This window comes from Solea solea, chromosome 1, assembly GCF_958295425.1.
Source record: "Solea solea chromosome 1, fSolSol10.1, whole genome shotgun sequence".
NCBI classification, from domain to species: Eukaryota; Metazoa; Chordata; class Actinopteri; order Pleuronectiformes; family Soleidae; genus Solea; species Solea solea.
This window is the reverse complement of record NC_081134.1, coordinates 15,569,406-15,594,680: the sequence shown is the minus strand read 5'-3', so window position 1 is coordinate 15,594,680 and position 25,275 is coordinate 15,569,406. Positions and strand designations below refer to the sequence as shown.

Here is a 25,275-nt window from a genome sequence, read left to right as displayed (position 1 = left end):
ATATCAGTGTGGCGAGCTGGTATAGAAAAGGAAGCGAGGAACGATCCACCTACTGCTCAACCCTGTAGATTCTGTAGCATTGTCTACAACGGTGCCAAAAACACAAGGCTGCTTGCCAAGCTATATGGTAAGTGTAAATAGCAGCTTGCCCTTTGTTGAGGGGCAACTGGCAGAGAAAGCATGCCCCAATCGTCAGACACATCAGGCAGGGCTGCATGTCACATCTCTCAGAAAAGGTAAAAACCTAAATTAGTAAAGAGAATCAATACTTTTAAATTAAATCCTGCTGTTGCACAGCTCTGATTACAGACAATAATTAGTTTTGTGGTATGGTGTGATTAAAGGTTTTACAAGGATTCCAGTAAGCCAATTTTGTCAGTCAGTCATGTTTACGTGATCTGTTTGCAGAATGTCCAGAACGACGTACAAAGCCACATAGCAAACAGTAATGGAAATGTATCTTTAAAGAAAAAAAGAAAAAAAAAAGTGTATTCCAGTTCGATTTGTTTTCTTCTTCTGTGATTTCACATATTGTGGCACAATTTCCTTCTGATCTCCACAAGCATTATTGACTCTTGTCTTTTCTCACTGCCTCTTGTCTCGTACCATTCAATTTCCATACAAACACAAACACTTTTTTTTGTTTGAATCGTCAACAGCTGCACACGGCTTCCTGATTACCTGCTGCTGCCAGATCTTCTACACACTTAAGACTCATCATCAATCCCCATAATCATCGCTCACTAGCTACAGAATAAAAGCCTCCCTCCCCCATCTTTGCCCAGGACATTCAATCACTACTCTGGCAATGGTACATTTCTTTAAATGTTCCTTCCAGTCAGTTTGCTGACCTTGATTTATTACCTGGGGGAGTTTCAGGGGAACCTGTTTGCCTCAGACATTATCCTGCCACATCCAGCCAGGTCTTTGTCTGCTCGCCTTGTTTGGAGAAACAATCTGGGTAAGTGTCTGCCTGACCCCACTCTCCAACAAATCAACTGAACCTGCTTACCTCGGTTCCAGACTATGCTCTGAACCCCAGACTGCTGGTTTGTATTGATAACCTTTATAACCTTTTTTTTTTATTCACTCTTGTCAAATGTATGTTAAGTTATGTTGATGTCTATGTTTCATGTACAGCGTGTGTTTGAAAAACCGGAGTCGAATTCCTTGTATGTGTTACATACTTGGCCAATAAAGCTGATTCTGATTCTGATAATGAAAGCTTCATAACTCCATCTGAGTCTGTGCCTTCAGTCTCAGAGTCCAGTTAAATGAACAAACACAACAGAAGCTGCAAAAACCTGCAAACGGTAAATTGTAAAAAAATGTATGTTTAAAGGGAACAATACTCGCAGTGTTACATTTACAGTTTGGTAACTCGGATTTCATGCCACATGTACATCCATCTGCATCAACACTGACGACTCTATCACATTGTAACACAGGCTAATGTTGAAATGGCAGTGCTGAAGTTTGCTGGAAGAGAATATTTCGCCCCTAATTATAGGTTTTTGAATGTGAACACACTCAACATTGTCCTGCAACATGGCGTTTAACCTTTGCCATACATCATATTTGTAAAGTTAAATGCCATTTCACCTCATTTTTCTGCAGGCACCTTTGTGACCTGTTACGGCCAAAGCTGCTTCCATCTACACAACATTTTGCCTATTTTTTATGTTCAATTCATTTCCCCAGTATGTCCCCAAATGAATTATGCAAAATCCAGTTCCTATATTCTTTCTGTCACTATCAATCCAATATTCCCATATTAAAAATGCATCGACTTTTCTCAGTTTGTTAATCCAGGAGTTGAACATGTATACACCAATATTGGGACTATTTTCTGCCACACACTGCTGTTTTAGTCGTTGTTCTGCTTCAGAAACTGGAGTGTCTTCTTGATTTGCAGGAAGACGGGGAAGGTGAGACTTTCCATGAGATTTACCGAAACCAGGTTAATGTCAGCACCTCCAGCATGCAAGGATTGAATCTCGGATAAATGTAGGTCTGAAAGAGCCCATACAAATGGGAGAACGTGGCAGGAAGGGCAGTGGGTAACATAAATTAGGAGTTCAGTATTTAATGTAGCAGATTAACTCAAAGATAAACATTTCCTACTCGGTCACAGAAGTCTATTAGTAGACATAGGAAAGAAAATTACGAAAACCTGTGTGATAAATATCCAATTAAAACTTTTTTTCTTTCTGCAGTGTAGTCTTTGTATGCTTTATTAAAGGAGCTTCAGTTAATTCAATGTGGCTGAAGTGGAGCCGTGGGTGCAAATTGAACATCTTTCTTTATGCTGCTCTCCACAGATCCCAGTGGATATTTCAGGTTCAGCGTGGTGTTAAGCATTGGAGGTTTTTGAAGGGATAAGACCGTGAAAAACCGTCAAGTTGCTGACAAAGTGGAGTTTAATCATCGACCCTTTTATATGTCGTCTACAGACTTTTCTCAAGGAGAAGTGACATATGCAACTTGTGCTGAGGTAGATTAGAGGCATGGCAGCTGAGTGCTAATGGACCAAGGCTCAACCAGAGAGGGGAGAGAAAGCAGGGAGACGGACAGTTTTAAGGATGAGAGTGACACACAATTGATGTTTTGGGAAAACAAAATCCTTTTGTGCATGTCAAAGCCGAGAAGATGTGTCGCAGCGGGAAATGGGAAACACCGGAGTGCTTGGTCTCATGTAAGCAGTGGTCATGAGCAGTGTAGCATCTAATATCTGCAGACAGAGAATTACACAGGTGGTGCTTTATTATGGATAGCACCACATGCGATCTTACTACCTTAAACGCTTATGACAAATACACTGAACACTTGTCATATCTTGCTCACCTGATAAATGATGTCATAATAGTGCAATAACTGATTTTGCTGTGTTTGGTTAAGCTCCTTTGACAAAGATCTGGCTCTTTTGAAGCTTTGTTTACCAGCTTGTTTAGTATAATATAATATAATATAATATGATATAATATAATATAATATAATATAATATAATATAATATAATATAATATGATATGATATGATATGATATAATATAATATAATATAATATAATATAATATAATATAATATAATATAATATACTTTTTCCAATCATCTCCGGTCTCAAATGTATAGCTCATTTTTCATACTAATCTCTTTGTGACTGGATCATGAACTTTCACTGGGGGCATTCAGTACTTTGTACAATGGCATGTGGCAGATGCAAAGGGCTCATTTCATGACAAGGATATCATGGAGATTAAGCTCATTGGAATTAAGCACTTGAGTCCATTTTGTACAAATTAAATATTCAAATATAATCATGATTGAAATTTAGTCACACAAGCCTTGAACTACGGTGGAGGTAATAGACAAATACTTTCAAATGTTCTGTGTTTATACAGTCTGATTACCGGACATTTGAAATCAGAGCAGGATGAAAGTAGATTAACGGAGGATTTATTGCATAGGTCGTAGGTTAGGTGATGCGTTTGCATCCAGGAGGGAAAATTATATGAAATGATTACATAACAAAGTGTATAAAACATGGCCCACTTCAATTTCCTACATTATATGCTAAATACTACATGTACAATGCATCAGGGATTAGCTCTGTGGCTTTATCTTTATCTCCGAGAAATGGGAGAACAGGAAATTAAAGTAGAAAGTTAACACATAAAAAAACATGAATACACATACATTAATCACATTAATCCATGTCTGAATAACATATGAGATGCAATGTTTGTTGAAAAAAACCGTCTTGCTCATTACTAAATCACTGATGCACCACGTTACTGCAATCTCTTGGAAAGTGCTGCTGTCCAATATTCACAATTTTAATTACCAGTCAGCTGCAATGGCTGCTCACAGCTGTGAACTGCAGTTGCGAGATTGCTCAATTACAAATGCAAGCAGAGGGCCAAAGATTGTGTTTCCTGTCCTGGAGATAAATCAGTGGTTGCAATGCAGGGAGAGGCAAGAAGGGGACGATGATAAGACGGAAGATGAAGAGCATTCTTCACATAGGTGCAGTCATTCCAAGAAGTAAATATTTTGCTCTTTGATGACTTCCCTATCATGAAATTCTTGGAACTGGGTTCATCTTAGTATTTAACACATGATGTAACAGTTGTGAGCCCAAAGAATGAGTAAAGGTTCTCGGTATGTTTTTCTACTCCCCACATCAGCCTTCATTAACTCTTCATGTTGTCGTGTACGTTCTATGCCCTTGTTTGTTTGTTTGTTTGTTTGTTTGTTTGTGCCAGTCTGTGTGAGGCAACAAGGTGATATGTTCATGTGTCATATAATCTTTTGAAATAATGGTCTTTGACTAATATTGCATTGATGCATTTATTTACGTCATACATGGCATTTTTCCGCTATAATTGCAGTACCGCCTCACCTTGGCTCGACTCTACACGGTTTGGTTGGTTTTCCATTACAAAATAGTACCGACTCAACGTGGGCGGAGTCATCACTGCACGGCTGCATGAAACTGCCGTGACTTAACCCACGTTTTTAACTGATCTACAGTTCGGCATTGTTTACTTTGATTCTTGTGACTCTTTCTGTGACGATACCCTGACCAATCAGCGCATGGCAGTCTGACGACGTCACGCATAGTATCGACTCAGCTCGCTTGGAACCTCGCCTCATCGATAATGATAACCGCATCGTGTCGTGTCGCGCCGTAAGTCTCTCTCACTGTACTGTTTGAGGAGATATGAGGAGTTTGTTGACCTTGATCTTTGATCGGTCACCTCTGAAGGTTCGTTCATCTGAAGACACGCTTCCAAGTAATTTCCCCTCCAGGGTTGGTGAAAAGCTGCACTGTTCACTGTTCAAATTCATAGACATGAATAATTGACAGCCTATACAAGGCAATTGTCATGACTTCTGGGTTGTTATTTGCGTTCCTTGTCTCCTGTTTTATTGTGTGCTTCTTCCTAGTGTGTGTGTGCCTTGTTAAGTTTTACTTCCTGTCCAGTCAGCTCTGCCTGATTCACCTGTGTCTTATTAGTTCCACCTGTGTTTGATTATCCCTGCCTCCCCTCTGTATTAAGTCTCTGAGCTCAGTGTCTTTGGCGGTTCATTATGTCCTTTCACTCTGTTGGTTCAGTGCATCCTGGCATCCGTTCAGTTTGTCCTGTTTGAATTTATTTCTTCTCCATGTGTTTCTACCCTTTGTGTTTCAGCGCCTTGTGCTCAACGGTGTTTTCCTCTTTGAGTTTTGCTTCAAACCATCCCCTACTGCTGGATTGTTTTTTGCCTTTTTCATGTTTTTGTATTATTAAAGAGTCTTTTGTTCATTTTGCAACTCACTTCACTTGGGTCCTAATTTTGTGAAACGTGACGGGAATATTTCAGGCAACTCGTCTCTTCGCCCACTGTTTTCATAAAAAAGTGAAAGGCGGTGTCGCCTATAGCTGTTGTGCCTTCGGATGCCAAAACCGTCAGGGACAAGGTAGGCGAGAGCATTTTACAGGATCACCAAAGATCCAGAGAGACGATGGGGTGAATCACTGCCATAAAACTTGCTCAAAGTGAGCCTAGAAGATAAACAGTTTGTCAAACTGTTTGTGTGTGTGGAAACTCTGATTGTGCATTATTACTGTAAGTTAGTTCAACACGACTTCTTTAGTGTTAAGAGGTGGGACATTTGCAGATACTGATGCACAATTTCATTACCATTCATCACTGTCAACATGAAAGGATGATGGAGTTATTGTAATGTGGGGCAGCTTTGAGTACATTTCTGTGTGTTTTGTTGTCAGTGTATAGTATATATATATATGTTGAAGACTACGATGCAAGTAATCTATTCAATATTTTTCCAACAACACTGCAGTGGTCCTTTCTCTGCTTGCCTGCTGTGAAAGTCACCACAAAGTGCTGCAAACCTGCATGAGGCTATGACGTTCCCTGCTGTCACATCATGCTGTGAAAATGTGATTGTTCACCTCTAAGACAATGGTAGCAGCTTCTGTTATGTGAGGAAGAGTTCCAGGAGGATCTAATGAGTCCAGATATCTTACACCTACAGATGTGTGCATGTGTGCATACTAATGAAACTGTATATCAAACACTTTCCCTTGAATGAATGATTTGCCACAACTCCAGTATGGCTCAAAGTGGCACATCATGGTTTTCATGTGTGATTCAGAGGAGTGTTTGGATTTGAAATGCACAACTTGTGTTCCAGCTGTTGAAGGCTTTGCAATGCACAGTTTCTTTTGGTCAGATTTACAACATTGTAATATATACCAATACATATATCAAAACAAGGATCAATCAACAGGAAGTCTTGGAAAAGAACGGGAATTCAAGAAAATCTACAGATAGATAGATACAGTATACAGTATATACTGTGTGCATGTGTGTGTAAAAGTCTTGCAGGTATTGATTGACATTTACAGTTGCCAAAAATCAGAATGTGCATCCCTCCCTGCAGTGGCGATCACAATAAATAGCAGCTGAACATGGAGAGTCATGGCACCATCATCTCTGTGGACCTTTTGCCACGATCTTCACCTATGCCTACAAATATAATCAATGACCTGAACAATGCAGGACCCTGTGAGCTTGTCAGTATATGGCTAAATGTTCAGTGGATGCATTATTGATACATGCATCGATAAATGCCGACTGAGTCATTGAACAATTGAACCTGTTGAACATTAATACAGCCATATAACATGAGATCAGTGAACAAAAGAAAAACCTTTCCACATATGTCCATTCTAGAGGTGAGTTTCCGATTCATGCTCTACTAGTTCCAGGGTAAACAACATACACCTTATTATAAATGGCTTTGTTTTCTGTATAAATGGCTTTGTTTTCTGTATATGTTTTCTGGCTCTGCCCCCCCTCTAACCAAAGCAACCTTATCTTCTGTGCCAAAAATCCATTAATAGGACATGTTCATGTTAAAAAAGGACCATGATTCACTGCAGTATGAAATGTCTGTGTTGGGGGCATGTTACACATCCTGAGGGACAAGATTCAGCACTATATGTCCTTTTCTGCAATCTGTTCACAAAGCCTCTTTCTCTGACATGAACTTGACATCTCAGGGGAAGCTTAAGTGGGAAAACTGAGAAATGTTGTTCCTGTGGTACCTACAGTGCATTCTAAACAGCACAGGACAGATGGCATCAAGTATCTGAATCCAACATATGGCCTGTATTTATGGTTAAAAATCTAACTCCTGACTTGTTAAATTGTCTTAACTATAATGTCGCACCTGATGGAGATGACTTACACTTTTTCATTCTCAGGTCTCAGACTTCAATCACATTGATATTTTCTGGTCTGATCTTGCTCAGAAATACAATATAACCACACAAACCAGGAGGAAAAATGTCCTATGCTGCAGCTATCATAAGCCATAAGAGATGCAGGGCTTCAATGAAATGCCACGAAAATCCCATCCTGATATATTGTACATTACACTGAGTCCCAGATAAAATACCAAACAAAAATGATGACTAAAGATGGCATTTGAGTCTCATGTTTTTTTCCTACCCAATATTCCATATGAAATATAATAAAAACGGTATTACAGTAACTATAAAAATGCATCAGTGCTTGAACATAATGTTGTCTAAGATGTGAAGCACACAGTTTTCATACATGTCTTTAGGACTCGTGGATCTGACTACAGATCAGATTACAGTATATAATATTCTGAAAACATGTCGCACTGCATGTGCAAAGTTTTATTAAAATAGTACTTAATACTAAAAGAAGAAAAATAAAGGTTGTTTTATTTAGCCTCTAATTTAGCCCTTATTTAGTAAATAAGTCGAGAATAAACAATGCAGGGATGAATTTTACTGTGTCCAGTGCCAGTAGGTGACAATGGAACTAATGTGAGTAGATGTGAAGTGTTAAACTCTGATCTGTTTATGTCAAAAAAAAAGGATCTGTCAAAAGTGGCTTCTCTCAGAAATCCTATCTGGATTTTGCACGACTTTGTCCCATGTCTTCAAAATCTGTGTGGGGGAGAAATCTCTCAGATAATGACATCCAGCCAAAGGTACAGGGAATACAGACATGCTTTCCCCATCATCTGGCAGTTTGTGACACAAGCACCACCTCCCTTATGATTCAAATTGCGAGAATCCCTCAGCTTCTTTCAATCACTTCTTCATTTGGATGCTGCAGTAAATCCAGATGATGTCAAATGTGAGTCCCAGTCAAGGCAGAGTGAGATTACATTTCTGTATTTCAAAAAAAAATAATAAAAAATTGTTTTTATACAAGTGAGCGGTTCGGGTCTTCACTAAATTGATTATGTTAGTGAGATTCAAAATATCATTTACTAGAGATGATAAAATAGATAAAGGTTATTCCATTTTCATATTCATATAATGGCACAAGCCAAGTATTATCCACTCAATCCCTATTCTTTTTTATATCATACCAACATGTCCTTAGTCACAATACCGCTGGTCGATTCTGAATGTGGGGGAAAAAAAGTAATGCAATAAATTGCCATTTTCCTATTATCTTCCAACTGTGTTTTGATTTTATGCTGCGCAGGCCGTGAGTCTGCAAACAGCAGGTCACACTGAAAGAAGTTCATTATCTCGCTGTGAAAGGTGGAGGTGGCATCCTGTCGCCTGTGGCTCTTATCTTACCAGATCAATGGCTGCTCCTCCCTGAGAAGGAAAAAAATGAATGTTTGTTTTGTAAATGAATTTTTGATCCATTTGTGATAGAAAGTGGTAAGCTCTCAACACAATACTGTGACAAGTCAATAAAAAAAAAGCCATCTTATCTTTGCCAGTTCTAATGTATCGATGTATGTATGGGTTAATAACGTAATATGAACACATTTTTGTAAATGTTTATACATTATACATGTTATTTGTGCACACATAGTTACTTATTTAATATCTTCCAGATGGCTACTTTTGAATTCTCATGTTATATTGTTAAAAACATTACCACAAAATGTATTATTAACTTCACATCAACAATGACTTTAGCTGAATTTGGGTTTTGGTTTTATTGCATTTTTAACACATTTGCACTTTGCATATTTGCATATTTTCTGGAAAACAATCAAATATTTGCACGGATTGACATTTGGCCGGTGCTGTGTCGACCACTCAACTCCTCCTGAAAAAGAATGGAAAACAACAACATGTGTGCAGATTATTTATGATTGAATTAATGATGTGAGTCATTGGGTTCTGTGATTACCTTAATATTATGTGCTAGTGCTGCAGTTAACTAATGTTAAAATTTGACACTCACCTCTTCTTCCTTTGTGTGCTGCAGGGTGTTCATGTAAAAGAGTCCCTTTAGGAGCAAGCACTTATTTATGGCTCCGGGACAGACCAAGCTGTATGGGTTATTTTAATAAATAATGAATGAAAATGTGTAAAAAAAAACAACATTTTGTTTATTTACAGAAACATTGCTCCTATTTTTAGGGAATAGACAAACATACATCTTACCATCACCGTGCAGTTTGTCACTGTAGCATCCAGCCACTTGTGTATGTACTCATCTATAGCAAGAATGAAAGTATGCCTTGAAATTACAGAGCCAAGACAGAATAATCATGGCTCCCAGCTTCTCTCCAACAAATAGCACTTTTGCATTATACCGTTCGAGCACAATTTGACTCGCTTGCTTTTCCATTAGGCATAGTACCTGGTACCTAGTCCTTTTTTTGGTACCTGCTCTGGCGAGGTTCCAAGCGAGCTGAGCCGACACTAAAATGTGGTCTGTCGAGGAAGTGTAGGAGGTGTTTGGTGGCTGACGAGAGTATCCCATGTTGCATAAAACCTGACACTGTACCATTATGCCATTAATATATATCTATTTTGTTACTAGGTGCAATATTTTAAAAATGCAATATCTTTCCGTTTACCATGTGCAATATCATACAAGTGCAATATCGTCCCAAGTGAAATTTATATTTGTCATAACTATCAATACCACAGAAATGCAGTCACACCTCTTCATTCTCCTCTTTTTTCATGCATATAGCTTATTTATTTTTATATTACAACATTTTTACCCCTTCATTGTTCTAATTGTCTTTTTTTATTGTTTTATTTGGTTTCAGTCGATTCATCGTATAGATTTAAGTAGATGTCACTGGTTTCAAGTTAAAGCAAGAAACGGTTTTCAATAGAAAGGAGAATGATTGTACATTAGTTATGCAATTGCAAATCTATTAAAGGGAAAACACGAAGAGAAGTCTAATCCATCATGGTTTCTTGTGTTTGCCAGTCACTGTTCACTAATGATAACATAATCTACTGTGCAACCATTTCTCCAGTTCAAAACACTGCCCTGCAGAGAAATGAAGCGAGCTGATTATGTACAACCACTGACAACTGCTGAGACGATAACCTGAGCTGTGTCCCCGTCTGCATGGGAGCTGTCTGGAGTTTCTCTGCTATGAACTCATAATGATGTATTGCCATAATTACATGCTTGCTCACACTTGTGAGCGCCACATGGCTATGGTCTTTTGGATACAAACTTGAACTTCATTGAAATGAATGCAACACTCTTGCCTTTGTAGAAAGAAGACCCAGGTTTGTGACCGGTCAGAATAAGGGCCTTTCAGCATGGAGTTTGCATGTTCTCCCCGTGTGTGCGTTGGGTTTCCCTGGGTTCGTAAATTGGCAGTAAGTGTGAGAGTGGATGGATATAAGCTGTTTTTCAGTCTATTTGTCCTGAATTTGATGGCCCTGTACCGTCTGCCTGACGGTAGTGGCTCAAACAGTGAATGCCCATTTTGGAGACCCTCTGGAGCTCCTTCCTGTTAGCCACTGTGCAGCTGGAAAACCATGCACAGAGGCAGTAGGTGAGGATGCTCTCCATGGTGGAGCGGTAGAAGAACACACACTGTCTCTGGTTGATGTTATTCCTTCTGAGGATTCTCAGAAAGTGGAGTCTTTGTTGTGCTTTCCTGACCAACTGTGTGGTGTTCCTGTTCCAGGTCAGGTTCTCCTCACCTTTAGCTGCTCCACCTCATCCTGGTAAGCAGACTCATCACCTCCTGTGATGCATCCCAACACTGTGGTGTCGTCCGTGTACTTACTGAAGGTGTTGCTGGTGTGGATGGGGGAACAGCATGATCTTGTTAAAACAGTGACCTCTCATTTTCAGGTGATTTCACAAAGGCATCGGGGTAATGTCAGTCTAACAGGCAATATTTTGATGGAGCTCATGAAAAGAATGAGCCTCTGGGAAATAAAGTGGCTGCTCTCAACGTATTCCTACAGTGAGTGTTAGTTCACAGAAGCAGCTCGGAGTGACACTTTTCTAATTTTGCAATATTCCAACAGAAGAGCATCAACTCCAGCCTGGGAGGTATTGTTTAAGAAATTACATTCCTTTTGATAAGGGAATATTTTCATGTCTTCCCTGGCAGGGCACTGCACCTCCTCAAAGAAAAACAGAGGAGACTTTTACAAAAACAACAAATTGCACATGGCTATGAGATTAGAAAGCACTCTGTGAATGAAACAAAGCTTGATTTGCACTGCTAGCTATGCTTTCTAAACTACATCAAGTGATAATTTCATACACAAAATTAACTCCCATGGGGGGGGGGGGGGGGGCAGTCTTTGAGACATTCAGTGTTGTGTTTAATGGATGCTTTCCACAATGGAGGCACACATGAGGCTGGTACAAGCACATACACACACGCACGTAAAATGTATGCATTACAGCTTTAATTACAATAACATTTTAAAAAAGCAGTCATTGGCTCAGGGAATAAACCCCACTGTAATTCCAGAAAGCTGTTGGATTCACTTCTGTTTTAACATATTCATCTAGTTGTATTTGCTTTTTCACCACCCTTGTTTTTTTTGCATGACTTATGATGGAACTTTACCCATAAAATGTACATTTTTTTTATCTCGTGTCTTTATGTCTGAGTTTCTATGCTGCCTGAGCTGTAGGGGATATTTAAAACCAAAAACACTATGCTAAATACCTCCTCTGGGCCACTGGCTAAAGAGCTTTCTAAAAAAAAAAAAAAAGAAAGAAAAAGTCAGAATAATTTTCAGAGATGCTCTGTAACCCCAGGTCCTTAATGACATATTTCAAACAACATATTCACAAGTCATCCCTGAAACACAAGTTTGACATAATTAGATTGTGTTTGGCCACACGGTTGGTGGAGCAACAGGTTTGTGACCTTGTCAGAACAAGGACCTTTCTGCACTGAGTTTGCATGTTCTCCCCACGTTCACTGGTTTCCTCCCACAGTCCAAAGACATGCAGTTTCAGGAAACTTGGAGATTAAGCAAATTGGACACTCGAAATTTAGCGTGACCGTGGATGGATGTCTCTGTTTGGTCCTGTGATAGACTGGCATACCCTGCCTTTCGCCCTATGTCAGCTGGGATTGGAACCCCCCCTCCCCCCCCGCGACCCTCATGTGGAGGATAAAGTGATGAATGAATGAATGAATGAAGACATGCTGCACATGCCTGAATACCACTCCTTTTGCTCAGACCAGAGCCTGATATTTCAAATAGCAATCTGTGTCGTCTACAAGCCTGATAGTGTGACAAGATTTATTTCACAGTGAATAAAACAGAGCAGGATAAAGATTATTCAGACTGCACCATGCAGTAATGTATACTCTGTCTAAACCTCCATGACAAAGGCTTTGACAAAACTGCACTTGTTTGTTTGTTGTTGGTGTTGTGTAGCAGTTGGCATTCACCACGGTTGCGTTACTGGCTTCCCCCTTATCTTTCCTTCGCCCCTACTTGCTCATTAAGTGCCTTTGTCTTTGAGTCCCATTGAGTCAATAAGCGTCAGTAGCAACAGCCATTTCAGATCATCTGCTTGAGCCCCACTTTATAAACACAACACTTGCATTGTCCTTGCAGCAGAAAAGAAACAAATGCACACAAATACAAATGCAAGGAAATTCATATACCCAGACTCATGAGAGTACGCACACATGCACAGGGTTACACTATTATTTTTAGGACATTGCATTGACTTCCATTCATTTAGACAGACTAAACAAAGCTCTACTAAACTCATACCATGAGTGACCAAGAATGCAAAACCCCTTACCATGACCTTAACCATCACAGCTAAATGCCTAACCCTAAACCTTACACTAAACCTAATTCTAACCTTAACCCTAAGCCTAAAACCAGGTCTTACTCCCCCAAAAAGCCCTTTAAAGTTATATTTGTGTGGACTTGCCAAAATAGCCTCACAAGGTCAAAATGTCCTGACGAAGATAGACATTTACACATGAATAGACACACATAAACACATGAGTTGTGATTAAAGTTAAGGTTTGAGTTTGTGTCAATGCATTGGGAGCTAAATATGTCCAACACCCCACCCCCAACCCCCAACCCCCACACATATGCTAATTTCCTTTACCTTATTGGTGTGTTTAGTATTTTTCATCATGTTTTACACAAATAGAATTCCCCTATTTTACTTGCAACATGTTACCTATGTTTATCACCTATCTTTCTTATACAGATCAGGTGGATTAAATCCTGTTTGCCTTTTTACATCTTTAGTAACAGAATGTATCCATACGCTCAATGATAGAAGACACAACCCCAGCATTACTGGTACAAATGATCTACATTGCAACAGCAGGACAAACATCGCAGTGTGAGCGCAGCCCTCTGTAATGATAAGCCTTGGCAAACATTGTGGGATTCCCATTTACTCATGATAATGCATGGACAGTTCTCTGCTTGTGATAACGCACCACAGTGCCACAGAGGCAGATTTACAAAGATACAGCTGGCAAATCACGTGTGGCCATTGACAGTGTTTTAGCAGGAGAGTCTTTTTGAACTGTGCAGCGAACTGGAGAGCTTAACCAGCACTGCACCACTCAATTTGAGTGGAGTGGTCGAAGGTTTTCCTCAAATAAGCATGTGTCCAGCATGATTTCCAAGTGTTTTTGGCACAGTGACTCAGTGAGGGATAGGTTGCTCCCGGCAGCAGCAGGACATGAACTGACTTGAGTCAACTGCTCACGTCCCCAGCCAAATGAACTGGGACACAATGAGCTGGGCTTATCACGTGTGCCACCTGAGCAGAGCTCAGTGTGTGACTGCTGGGCTGCACTGTCAAATGGCGTATAAGTCTGATTAAGTCACCTCACTTCCCTGTGCCATGGTGCAGGAGGATATTTATTCAGCAGCTGTCATTCCTCTGAGTGCAGTAAGTAGCTCACACTATACCCTGTATGCAGTTATGCAAAGCATTTCCGGCTGACTCATGAGATCATTTTGTCCTTCTATCCTGTAGGGAGTCATGCTAGTGCTTAATCAAATCCCGTCCTCCGTGACATGTAATGCATAGTGGCTTTGTGTATTCTTCACAATATGTTATCACCGTAAGTGACCTTTCGTTGTATTTAGCTGATGGGTTTATTTTGTTGTGTCTCATTTAGTGAATTGCTTTGAATCCAGAGGGTACTTTGGGTGCCACAAGGTGCAATTTGTGTCCCACCCCCTCCTGTTGTCTGTCGAGTAAGTTTCTTCCTGCTCTGCCCTTGCTCTGAGCCACTCCTCCATGATCCTCTGACACATAGCCAGCCTGCCGATACTCTCCTTTGTTGTTGGGCTCGGCTTTTGTCAGCCAAAAAAATAAAGTGAAGAACGGCTCACTTTGCAGAAATTATGTTTCACAGAACAGGGGTGGGGAGCCATATCCATTTTTATAACACCTCCTTTGGCGAGAAATCTAATGTCAGATGTCATACCTGCAGCTGCTTTCAGCCATAGCACCTTGCTCAATTTAATCCTCACCTGTGGTAGTGACATGCATGGCTTGTAAAGACCGTAATCCTCCCCAAATACAGCAGTTCTCATGTACAAACCTGGCTTATTAATGTGTGTGTATTGTGTCGTTTTTCTCACAAACTGACAATCCTGATATTTTTGTATTTTGGGCCAAATCAATTTGTCTTAACTTCGCTGGCAGTTCGCCACCTAAGCCTAAGAATTAAAGTGTAAATCGATTTCCTTTAAAGTGCTTTCATCGTGTTAGCGGCAACATAACGGACACAAACTAACACGAAGTACAAGTGAGTCATTCGATCTGTTATCATATTGAACGCCTCTAAAAGTGCAAATAAAGAGCAGTGATACTCACAAGTGACATGTTCTCTCTCTGTGAGTATCTTATCGGTCATTCCCACCTAGAAGATATTTGCTTTTTATAGGAAACCTGAATTTACAGTTCTAAATAAAACCCTGAGTCACTGTGCACCAGTTCAGAATCACCACGAGGAAGCCCACATAAAATCAATTACCAACTGTGGTTGAGTTGACTCTATGTGGGATTTGCTTTAAATGCCCTGAGGTCTCAGGATGCTCAGGCTCCAAGATCTGAGGTTCAAGCTCTGGTGAATCATCTATTATGATCGCAGTAAACAAAGAGTATAGATTAAAAGCATGTAGAGCACTTCATGTATCATGACATGTCTCATAGAAATGTCTCATAGAGGAATGTATGACATTATTTCCAACAAGTGTATACTAAGCTGTAGATCACACAATAGGTTAATCAAACACATTATTCATTTTCAGTTTCAGTGCAATTGTTCAGTTTCAAAATAGGTTTATACAGTTTTCCAGAGAGTATATATTAATCAGTACAATATTCACCATTACTTAGTTGAAGTAGCAAAAGTATTAAAGCCTTACACAGGAGAATGATGAATTAATTGCAACTAATCTAGCTCTCCTCAGTCTTCCAACCTCTCTGGACCTTATATATGCAAAGCAGGGAAAGTCACTTTGAATTTCAAATGTACCCGAACACAGTTCACAGAGCTTAAACAGACATAGGGGTCTGACAGGCAGCGTGGGCAGTGACAGAGGAGTCCAGCTGAAATGTCGCCTTATTTGTCAACAGTTTCAGCGGATGGCACAGGTGATATCACGGTTATTTTATTTCAGTCAGGAACACTCTGGGCATAATAAAACCATGTATTGCAAGAAATGCAAATGCTCTGTGAGAACGGAGAGTGCGGTGCAGGAAAGTACAAGCACAAGTAAGAGCCCGAGTAAGACATTGAGAAACATTTTTAAACTTTTGAGCCTGTTAAGACTCAGATCTAGGCGGAGGCTGAGGTGGTGGCAGCAAGAAATAATTGAGGGGGGAGTGTTATTTAAATGGACCACCTTGTGTTAAAGTGGCAGCTGATAACAACTGGAGTGTATGACCACAGTGTCCTGCATAAACTAACGCAAGGCCTTATTAAACAGCTGTCAGCCGTTCATTCAGCTGGTCTCAGTGCTGCAACACACATTCAGTTCTTTTCTCTCTTAGTTCATTAACCTGCTTTTACGGCCGCCACCCACCTTGTCATCGCCACTTAATCCTCACCGATTAATCAGTGTCATCAATCTTCACCCCTCATCAGCCTCAGCGAGTCACAGACTGTCATTTCCACCAATATCTGGACTCATGAGGGATTTAACTAGCTGTTGCTCAGGGCAAAGGCTCTTGATTATAATATTCCGCCATTGAGTCCAAGCATAATCATCACATATAATCTGTTCAATCTTTAATCAACGATACAGTGGAACCAATCATGTAATTGTTGCTGGGACGTTTTTAGAGAGGTTTTTTCAAATCCTGTCTTTTTTTTTCCCTTTGAACTGTATACAAAAAAGTTACATCATGAAAATGGCCTTTTAGTGCTCCATGATTCATTGGAGTGCATTTGACTATATGCACAAATAATAATTGTTCTCCCTATGCCAGTCATTTCCGTGTGGTCAATTAGACAAATCACAATCAGTGAGGATGACAACAGGCCTGAAACACTGAAAGCCGTGTGGTACAGAGTGGAGGCTGTGAGGGAATTCATTAACTTTTTGGTGTGCTACTTTGTGGTTGGGAGGGGGGTGCAATTATATCCATTGTTCATCACAGTCGACATTCAGATGCTGGACTCTGATCTGTCTGTACATGATGTGAAAGCACAGTGTGGTAAATTGAAACGGAGTGCTACATGTGGAGGCTTGTGAAAAGGTCATGTCTTGAATTTATCCGGTAAACAGCCAGACTTGGGCTCCTCAGCCTCCTGAGATGCGTGTCAAATAAAGGCACTCTCTGTGTTTTGTAATTGTCATACTTGGATCCAGGTTCAGGTCGTAAGATAAACCCTTTATCAGACAGTCATTGAAACACTTGGATATTCACATTTGCAACCCCATAGCCTTTATTTACATTTGTGAGTTAGCATATATGGTTACTTGCATGTCTAGGGTAAAACATTTTCTAAAATATGTATATATATATGTAAAAAACACAGATAAACTGAAAGGAATATTTCTTTTTAGTGTTAGGGTTAGGGAACCCTAACCCTGTTACCCTGTAACCCTAACCTTTGCTGATTGGCTGAGGGTTAGGGATAGGTTCTCCTACATTCTTGGAAGGGAAGGGTGAAATGAGCAATATTCAGCTGCAGCATGCAACTGCACCAATAGTTGTTACTAAGTTACTTTGCATTTTCTGTTCAGAGAAGTAACTTCATTAATGTTACAAAATCTACCGACAGACTCAAACAGCCATATTGACCGTGCTTATCTATTCCTTGTAGTTAATTTTTATTCTACTGTACTGTAAAGTGGTTCTCATGTGTCACTTGATAAACTGCTAAACCAATCTCCCCACAAAGCTCTACTTGCATTCAAGTGAACTGTTAGAGAGGATAGTCACTCTATGTGGTTTGTAGTTTTTTGTTTTGTTTTTTTGTTTTTTGAGAAAATGTTAAGTGTTGGATGTACTGGAGTAAGGTCAATGAAGTTGTAATGATTTTCACATTTTAAATCACAAATAGGCCCGTTGAGTTAAAGGTGAACACCCTCTATTTCGAGAACTCCCATTCTTTAGCCACTGAAGTTTAAAATCCATCCTTGCTGCAGATGGAAAAAAAAAAAGAAAAAAAGAGAGACGCAGGTGTAACATTGCAAGTTAAGGCAGTCACACTGTATTCTGGCAAAATCTAATTTATTAACGGCACCTGCACTTATCTAAAAATAGTCCCATTGCTTAAAAAAACCTAGTTGTATTTGTCTGAATATAACTGAACTCCATCTCAGAGGTGAAAGGCTGTGTTATTTTAGAGAGAAATAACTAAATCAATCCAATAATTGTACTGTGAATGTTTACATGGACACAAGTCGTTGGAATAAAAATATGTGATGTTCTGAAGACTCTGATCCAATACAGCCCATTTTGAAACAAATTTCATTCCAGGTATATGCTGAGCGTCATTCAGGTCGGTGTTCATATAAACAGTTGATCCAATCATGACTTCCTGATTTATCTGATCCACGTACACGTTGAGCTGATGATCTGTTAGAGTTATGGTGTATTTCCATTCCAAAAAAGAATAATGAACAGACACGAAAGTCACAGACAAGTGTAGGAAAGGAAGAACGATAGCACATGGGACACACTCAACGAGTGCAGTCAATGCGCATGTCAAAAGATCATGAACACTTGATGCATGTGTATGCACACCACTATCGGATTATTTGTTTTTGCCTCCATATAAACGATGGAATTGTAATTTCCATTCGGAACAAATCTTTTTGGAATGAAGACATTTTTAAACTATAAGCTATTGACTTCACCTGTTCACCTCAGTGTCAGGTCGTATAAACCAGTCAGCGCTTCACCTTTTGACTTTGGAAAGCTGGCACATTTTCCGTCCCTGTTGCAACACGAGAACATCACAGTCAGTACTGTGTGATAGTGAGAGTCTCATCCCCACTGCATTAAATACTATTTTTATATAACACAACTCTGGTCCTTAGCCCCTGCTACCAAACAAGTACAGACAGACGCATTTGCATCATGTGAGACAGTAAATTCATGTCTTTATATCTGACACATTCTGCTGCTTTTGACACTTGTGATTGCTGTTGTTGTGCACCTCTTTTTTTCCAGACTCTGTCCTTTGGTATATGATGAAGAACACTCTTGAATGCAGCACTGAGGCAGGCTCCTCCCACCTGATTAGTGATATATCATGCACCTGTGCAGTTTGTTTCTTTCACTTATGGTCTGTTGCAGAATCTTTGTGGATATGCGGTAGGTTTAGCTGTTTTGTCAAGAAGTCTCCTTGCTTTGAACCTTTTGTGCCCCATTTATATTTTGCCCTCTTGTATTCCATGGTTTTGCCCTTTTAACCTCCTTAAATGAGTTTCATGACTTTGCCATTTGTATTTGCTTTTACTTTAATCCATTATATTCAACTGCTTTTGTCAAATTTGCTTTTTGAGTTTATTTGCTATAATTAGCTTTTCAATGATTAAATGGTTTGTCATGTTTTAGTTTCTCTTTGTTTAGCTTTATATTTAGCTTTTTTTTGATTGATCAGCTGGGTTGCTGGGTGGTTTTTGCTTTAGTTTTGTATTGATGTGTTTTCTGTTTAGTAGTGATGGTGAGAGTTTGGGCATGGGGATAATGACTGCCAGGAACAAGAAATTCATTCATTTATTCATTTAAATATGCATTTTTCTTTTGTGAAAACAAGATCATAACCCATTTAGACAATGTGCCCTTATTAACGTGCTTATGCTCGTTTGTGAGTGGTGTGCACAAGTATTTCTTGGCTAACATATATTAATTGGTAGTAGTACCATAACCAAAGTGGACCTCCTCCTTTACCAATATGAAGTCATATTATGACAGGGGAACAATTATGTTTTCAATGTTGCAGTGTTAACAAGGCAGATGAAGGTGAAGATGCTTGTGCAGCTGATGTGGGGGGGTTAAAAACAGCATTTGGTCAACAGTGTTGGGGTTTAAGAGATTCCTCTTTTTGGAAATGACTTCTCCGGCTTTGGAAAAAAACCTGTTTGCAGGGTGCAGATCATGCTGGGGTGCACACATTTCTCTATGCAGGCTTCAAAGCATAGGCACAGTGCGTCCCATCACTACTGTTTAGCTGAGAGTTGCCATGCCGGGAGGCAAGGCATGATATATGACTTCCCCACACTTTGCATTCTATTCATTTTGGAAATGTGTCTTCCTGTGTGGCTTGTTCTTGAATATTCAAAGTACAATATTTTCATTAAGGGTGTAATTCTGCTGGTTGTCTGTGCCTCTTTACCAAGCTTTAATTGATTTCCAGCCCCTCAACACACGTGGGTTGCCTTGCCTTGCAACAAAGGCAGTAGTTGCAAATGCTGAGATTGCAATGTTTCCAAAGGGACATGTGCAATTGGTCTCCCAACATGGGCCAGATTTCCCCAAGGCTGAAAATGGAGCTTATGGAGTCATTTTGACTTATATTACGTTGAAAGGTTATCAATAATGAAAGATTATGTTGTCTGCACCCCATCTTTGTGGATCGTGATATATGCGGTGTAGATTAGGTGAGGCTACTAAATTGTTTACATTAGCCCATATTTTACAACTCAGTGGCAGGACGTGAGCAATCGTTTTGCTAACTAAGGTTTTGCTAACTAAACAGTGAAATGTATATGTATACTATTGCCAATGCATAACAATACCACCTGAGTCACAGGTTTGTCTTGTCCTCATTATTCACTGCTAAAGTTTCCGATACATTAATTTATTTTTCCCTTTTTCCCTGGACTAGTCATGTGAATGTTGTTTTCTTTCCAACAGATGTTTATTATCAGCACTTTTTTTGAGTTCATATTTATGCCCCCCCCCCCAAACAATCATGGCAGGTGTGAAATACCAGATTGACAAAGCCCTTTTGTCTTGTCACTCCGGTTTGTCGCCTGTCATTCACACAGGGGTTGCAGCCAGTGGATGGATGAGCGGATGCGCATGTCTGATTGGCCAGGCATGCGCTCCCAGCAGGAGCGCCGGGCTCTCGACTTGTCGCTCAGATTCACAAGCGCATGAACACCGCGGAGCCGCGCGCGCTGTGTCCATCTCCTCTCAGACTTGGAAATAATCCTCTTATCATTGAACGCTGGCACCATGGACGCCACCATCTATCAAATCATTCTTGGAGAGCTCGGGGACCTAAACTGTACTTTGATAGATGCGCTTCAGGACACTTTTTTGGAAAACGCTTCATTATCTTTGGTGAGCGCTGATGGTAAGAAGAGCTGAAATCTTTCCCTCCTAATTCTTATACGACATTAAGAGGTGTTTTATTGCTTCGTGGATAACCTAATACGAAGTTGTTTTTTTTACTTCATGTGTTAAAGGTGTATATTGTAATGCCACGACTGATGAGATTGGAACCTGCTGGCCACGGAGCAGCACAGGGAGCATTGTGGAGATACCCTGTCCTGAGTACATCAACGGGGTGAAGTACAACACAACCAGTAAGATAATAAGCTATTCTAATTATTAATATCCATGTTTGTATCCTTTGTTCCTATTCTTCTTTTTTGTTTAATCAAAATGTGTTTGTTCTTAAGAAGCATGTTGTAATACATGCACTGGTGATTTCATAAGGGTAAACTTAAAGACTTTAATTGTAAGATGGAGGATTGTTTTTTTTTTGTTCTTTTTGTCCCTTTAACTCACTTCAGTGAACATCAATATTATTACACAGCTTTTCACTGGAACAGCTGCTTCAAAATGAGCCCATGTGCTCACACAATGTGAAAAATGAAGTGCTGCTAACACAGAGACCTCAGCTGCCTGTGATGCGATGGCTGGTTGTTGTGTGATAATGTGTAGAGTATGGGCCAAACTTGCTTGGTGTTTTTTTTTATAGCAGCTGATATCTAAAATGTTATAATACTCTTCCCCTTTTTCATTTGCCTCTAATATTATTGTCATATTTGTCCAAACTTGGTTGAACAACCAGACCGTGTCAATTTTCTTTTACTTCTTAGATAGCTTGTAATAAAACATCCAGAGATGGTCTCAATAGTTTAGTTAGTTCATGTCATAGTTCAAAGATAATTAATCTGTCAATATGAGCTTTAAAGTAAAGTTGCATACAATAAAATAATAATATAACTTGTATGATGTCCTGCCCAGTTTAGCTTTACCGTAACCACACCTGTCATCACAGAAAGCATCGTCACCCCCTTAATATAAAACAGCAGTTAGAAGTCACTGCTGTGCTCTGCAGTTCCTATTACTCCCTGATGATTTCAATAAAAAAAGAGATAACATAATGGTTTTATTTTGACGGTTTGAGAGAGACTGAAATCTGTGTCATCCATCAGCCTTTGCTAAAAGGTGAGAAAAGCAGATCACAGCAACACCTTCAGTATTACATAACACCATGTGTTAATCATCAGGCTGATAATCTTGTTGTCACACTCTGAAATCTGAATAGCATCATTCATTTGGCAAAAAAAGAGCTCTCCACTGTAAACTGCTTCAGGATGACTGTGTGTGTGTGTGTGTGTGTGCACACAGAGGCTGTTATCTTTGTAATGGACTCAGGTGCAGAGTCATTATCAACTGACACACACACACATGCTGCCTGCCTAGTCACCTCTTACTGCATTGATTTACCCTTTGCTCTGATGCTGCCAAGTATGAGCCAGACAGGTTTTGGTGTGAAAAGCACAGTCATTTGTAATGACAGCTGATGTCAAAACCTTCCCATCAATTGTTGACACACATATGGATCAATAATATATTTTTTTTGACAGACAGGGGATATGACACGTGATGGGACTGCAGCAAATGAATAATTGGGTAAAATTGATCTATAGCTGAGTCTTGTCACATTGTAGTACAGCAATGGCACTGTATGCAGACAGTAGTTTTTTGGCTGCATTTTTAGTTGTCCTCTTATTGCCTTCTTCTTGATCAGTCATTAAGGAAGTCGCACGATTAAGATAAAGAAAATAGCAGTCCTTTTCTTTTTTGTTCGTTCCCATTTTAATTACAGACATCACTCACATGGGAACACAGTAGTGGCAATGCCATGAATTTGTCTTAACAGATGGTGTGTGATGGCTGGGCTATAAAAAAATCAATCAGGATTTCTTGATTTAATTTTTTGGACAATCATTTTTCATTATGGAATATTTGTGGTTCATAGAAACATGACCAATCATAATAAGTACTTTGAGCTCTCAGACTTCTAATACAGCTCACTAATAGGGGGTAATAAGATCCATCATTTCAGAGACATAATTGTGGAAGGCAGCTCTGACAACCTTTTTTTTTTTTGCCAATTTAGAGGCTTTTATGAATGTGTCCTGATTAGTGGGACATGAAAGACATAAAACAAAATCTCAAAGAGCCTTTTTTTTTTTTTTAGAAAAAATGAGATGGAAACTGCGGCTTTCCTGACAAAATTGACTCACAAGTGTGCGTTCATCATGCCACGTTTCAGTAAGTCTAAACATGTATGTCTCATTTGTCATGAAAGGAGCACAATAACATGTTCAGAGTCATACCCTGAAGAGTCCATTGCCATCTTGAATGTTGGATGATTCCCTGTCAGCAAAGTATTAATTGCAATTTGACTGAATGAGACAGATGAAGTGCATCTCTTCAGCCTGAGTTCTCTAACCAGCTGTTTGCTGCTGATGCTGTTTAACCGATAATTGCTTCTTAAAGCAAATACCTCCAGTATTACAACATGTACGTCACAGGGTCTAGGAAGTTCAACTGATTTCCCTTGCTTCTCGATCCACTCGCAGCACTTATATTTACCAGTTGTCCCATTTTCTGATATTTTCTGAAAGGAAAAATATTTGAAATGAAGGCTGGATGGAGTTCGATTTCACTGGAGGATAATAACACAGAGAGATGTTGATTATTTAAAAAGCCTGGACTGTCGTTACTAAAAATGACACATCCATCTTCGAAGTGGCAGAATTGTGAGTCTACTGAGTAAAATTATGGATTTTGCTTCTAAAATGAATGGACTTCAGTGACCCATTAACTCAAGTGTGCTGTGCGGCAGACTAAGTGTGGTTACGCGCAAAGAAGATAATTAATATCAAACAGACCTCAAGTACGGTCGCTTTGCTTGTACAAGACAGCCTATTACCCCACACTGACATGCATCCCAAATAATATTAAAACGTTTGAATGCACTCAATGTACAACAACTTCATGTGAAATAAAAATTCATGGTTTAAAAAAAAAGAAGAAAATCCTCAATACACTGCACAGTATGTAATTTCTGCTGTCAATAACAAAGCAATATGAGGAGTGGTTTGATGATGTCATCAAGCAGCATGGAATCGCAGCAATTTTTGTCGGGGTAGAGACTTGGTGGCAGAACACGCAGCAGACAACAATGACTAGTTATGATCATTAATAAATGCACACAATGTCATTAAATACTCATGTTTTAGGACGGTGACGCTGTGTCCTGAGCCTATGATGAGCACAGACCGATTTGACAAATGACCTGAAGCTATCTCTCCATTTCTGCAATACTTCATCAATGCTGACACATGGTTTATCGCGATTATTGTCCAAATGCAGCCGTGCCCTCCCTCTATGAACTGCCCTGATGTCTTCTCTCATAGATTCCCACAGATTCATAGATCCTACATTTACAAACGGCGCTTAGAGAAGATGCACTGCCATTGTTCCTCCACTAACTAACATACAAACACGAGGTTAAAAGGTGTTGTTTTGTTCATTAACAGAATATAATGCATAACTATTTAAGCCTTAGTATTCATTGTGAAATGACACAGTCTGGTAAAAGCTGTATTTAATGTACAGATGCCTTGCATAAAGATGCACAGCTCTATTTGACTGACTCATGAAAACAGGATTCTCTGGCAAAGTAGAATCCTGTCTGTTATTTGTTTTTAAATCAACTTTCTGTTGTCATGGAATTTGAACTCCAAATTTGCTTCTAAATAATCATAATTAAAGCATTTTCTTTTAAATTGCTAAAGATCACTCGTGTATAAGTTTCATAAATGTGAATGGGTGAATGCAAGCACTGTGCCATAAAGCTCTTTTTAAAGTGTTATAAATACTGACCATTTCTTCTTCTAAAGCATTGCTGCATCATAACCTAGTCTGTGATGCCGTGTTGTTTTTGCAACGTGACTTTTAACTTTTTATCTGTGGCATTTTCTTCCAAATGCTGCTGTGACTCACATGAGAGACTGTAGAAAATCAACTGGTATTGTTAGATAATGCAGAACATTTGACCATTTTTGCATTCTGCAGTCGGATAGAATGAATCTTTCAGCTGGTTTATCATTGACCACATGCAACTGGAACCCACAGACTTAACCCAATAATGCCTGACCTGAGAAATAATGGACAGAAAATTCAACTTTTTGTGAATCTGAAGTTATCTTTTTGGCCTTTTAGGTAAAAAAGTACAATGAC

General features: G+C 39.5%; 1 protein-coding gene across 1 annotated transcript in view; it reads left to right on the top strand.

Moving 5' to 3' along the window:
• The first annotated feature begins 20,822 nt into the window (after positions 1 to 20,822).
• Positions 20,823 to 25,275, top strand: part of LOC131473654 (corticotropin-releasing factor receptor 2) — a 34,236-nt gene continuing 29,783 nt past the window's right edge. The window contains exons 1-2 of the mRNA XM_058651027.1: positions 20,823 to 21,082; positions 21,195 to 21,314. Of these exons, the coding sequence (XP_058507010.1) occupies positions 20,962 to 21,082; positions 21,195 to 21,314 (241 nt within the window). The 5' untranslated portion in view covers positions 20,823 to 20,961. The remainder of the gene's footprint in view (positions 21,083 to 21,194; positions 21,315 to 25,275) is intronic.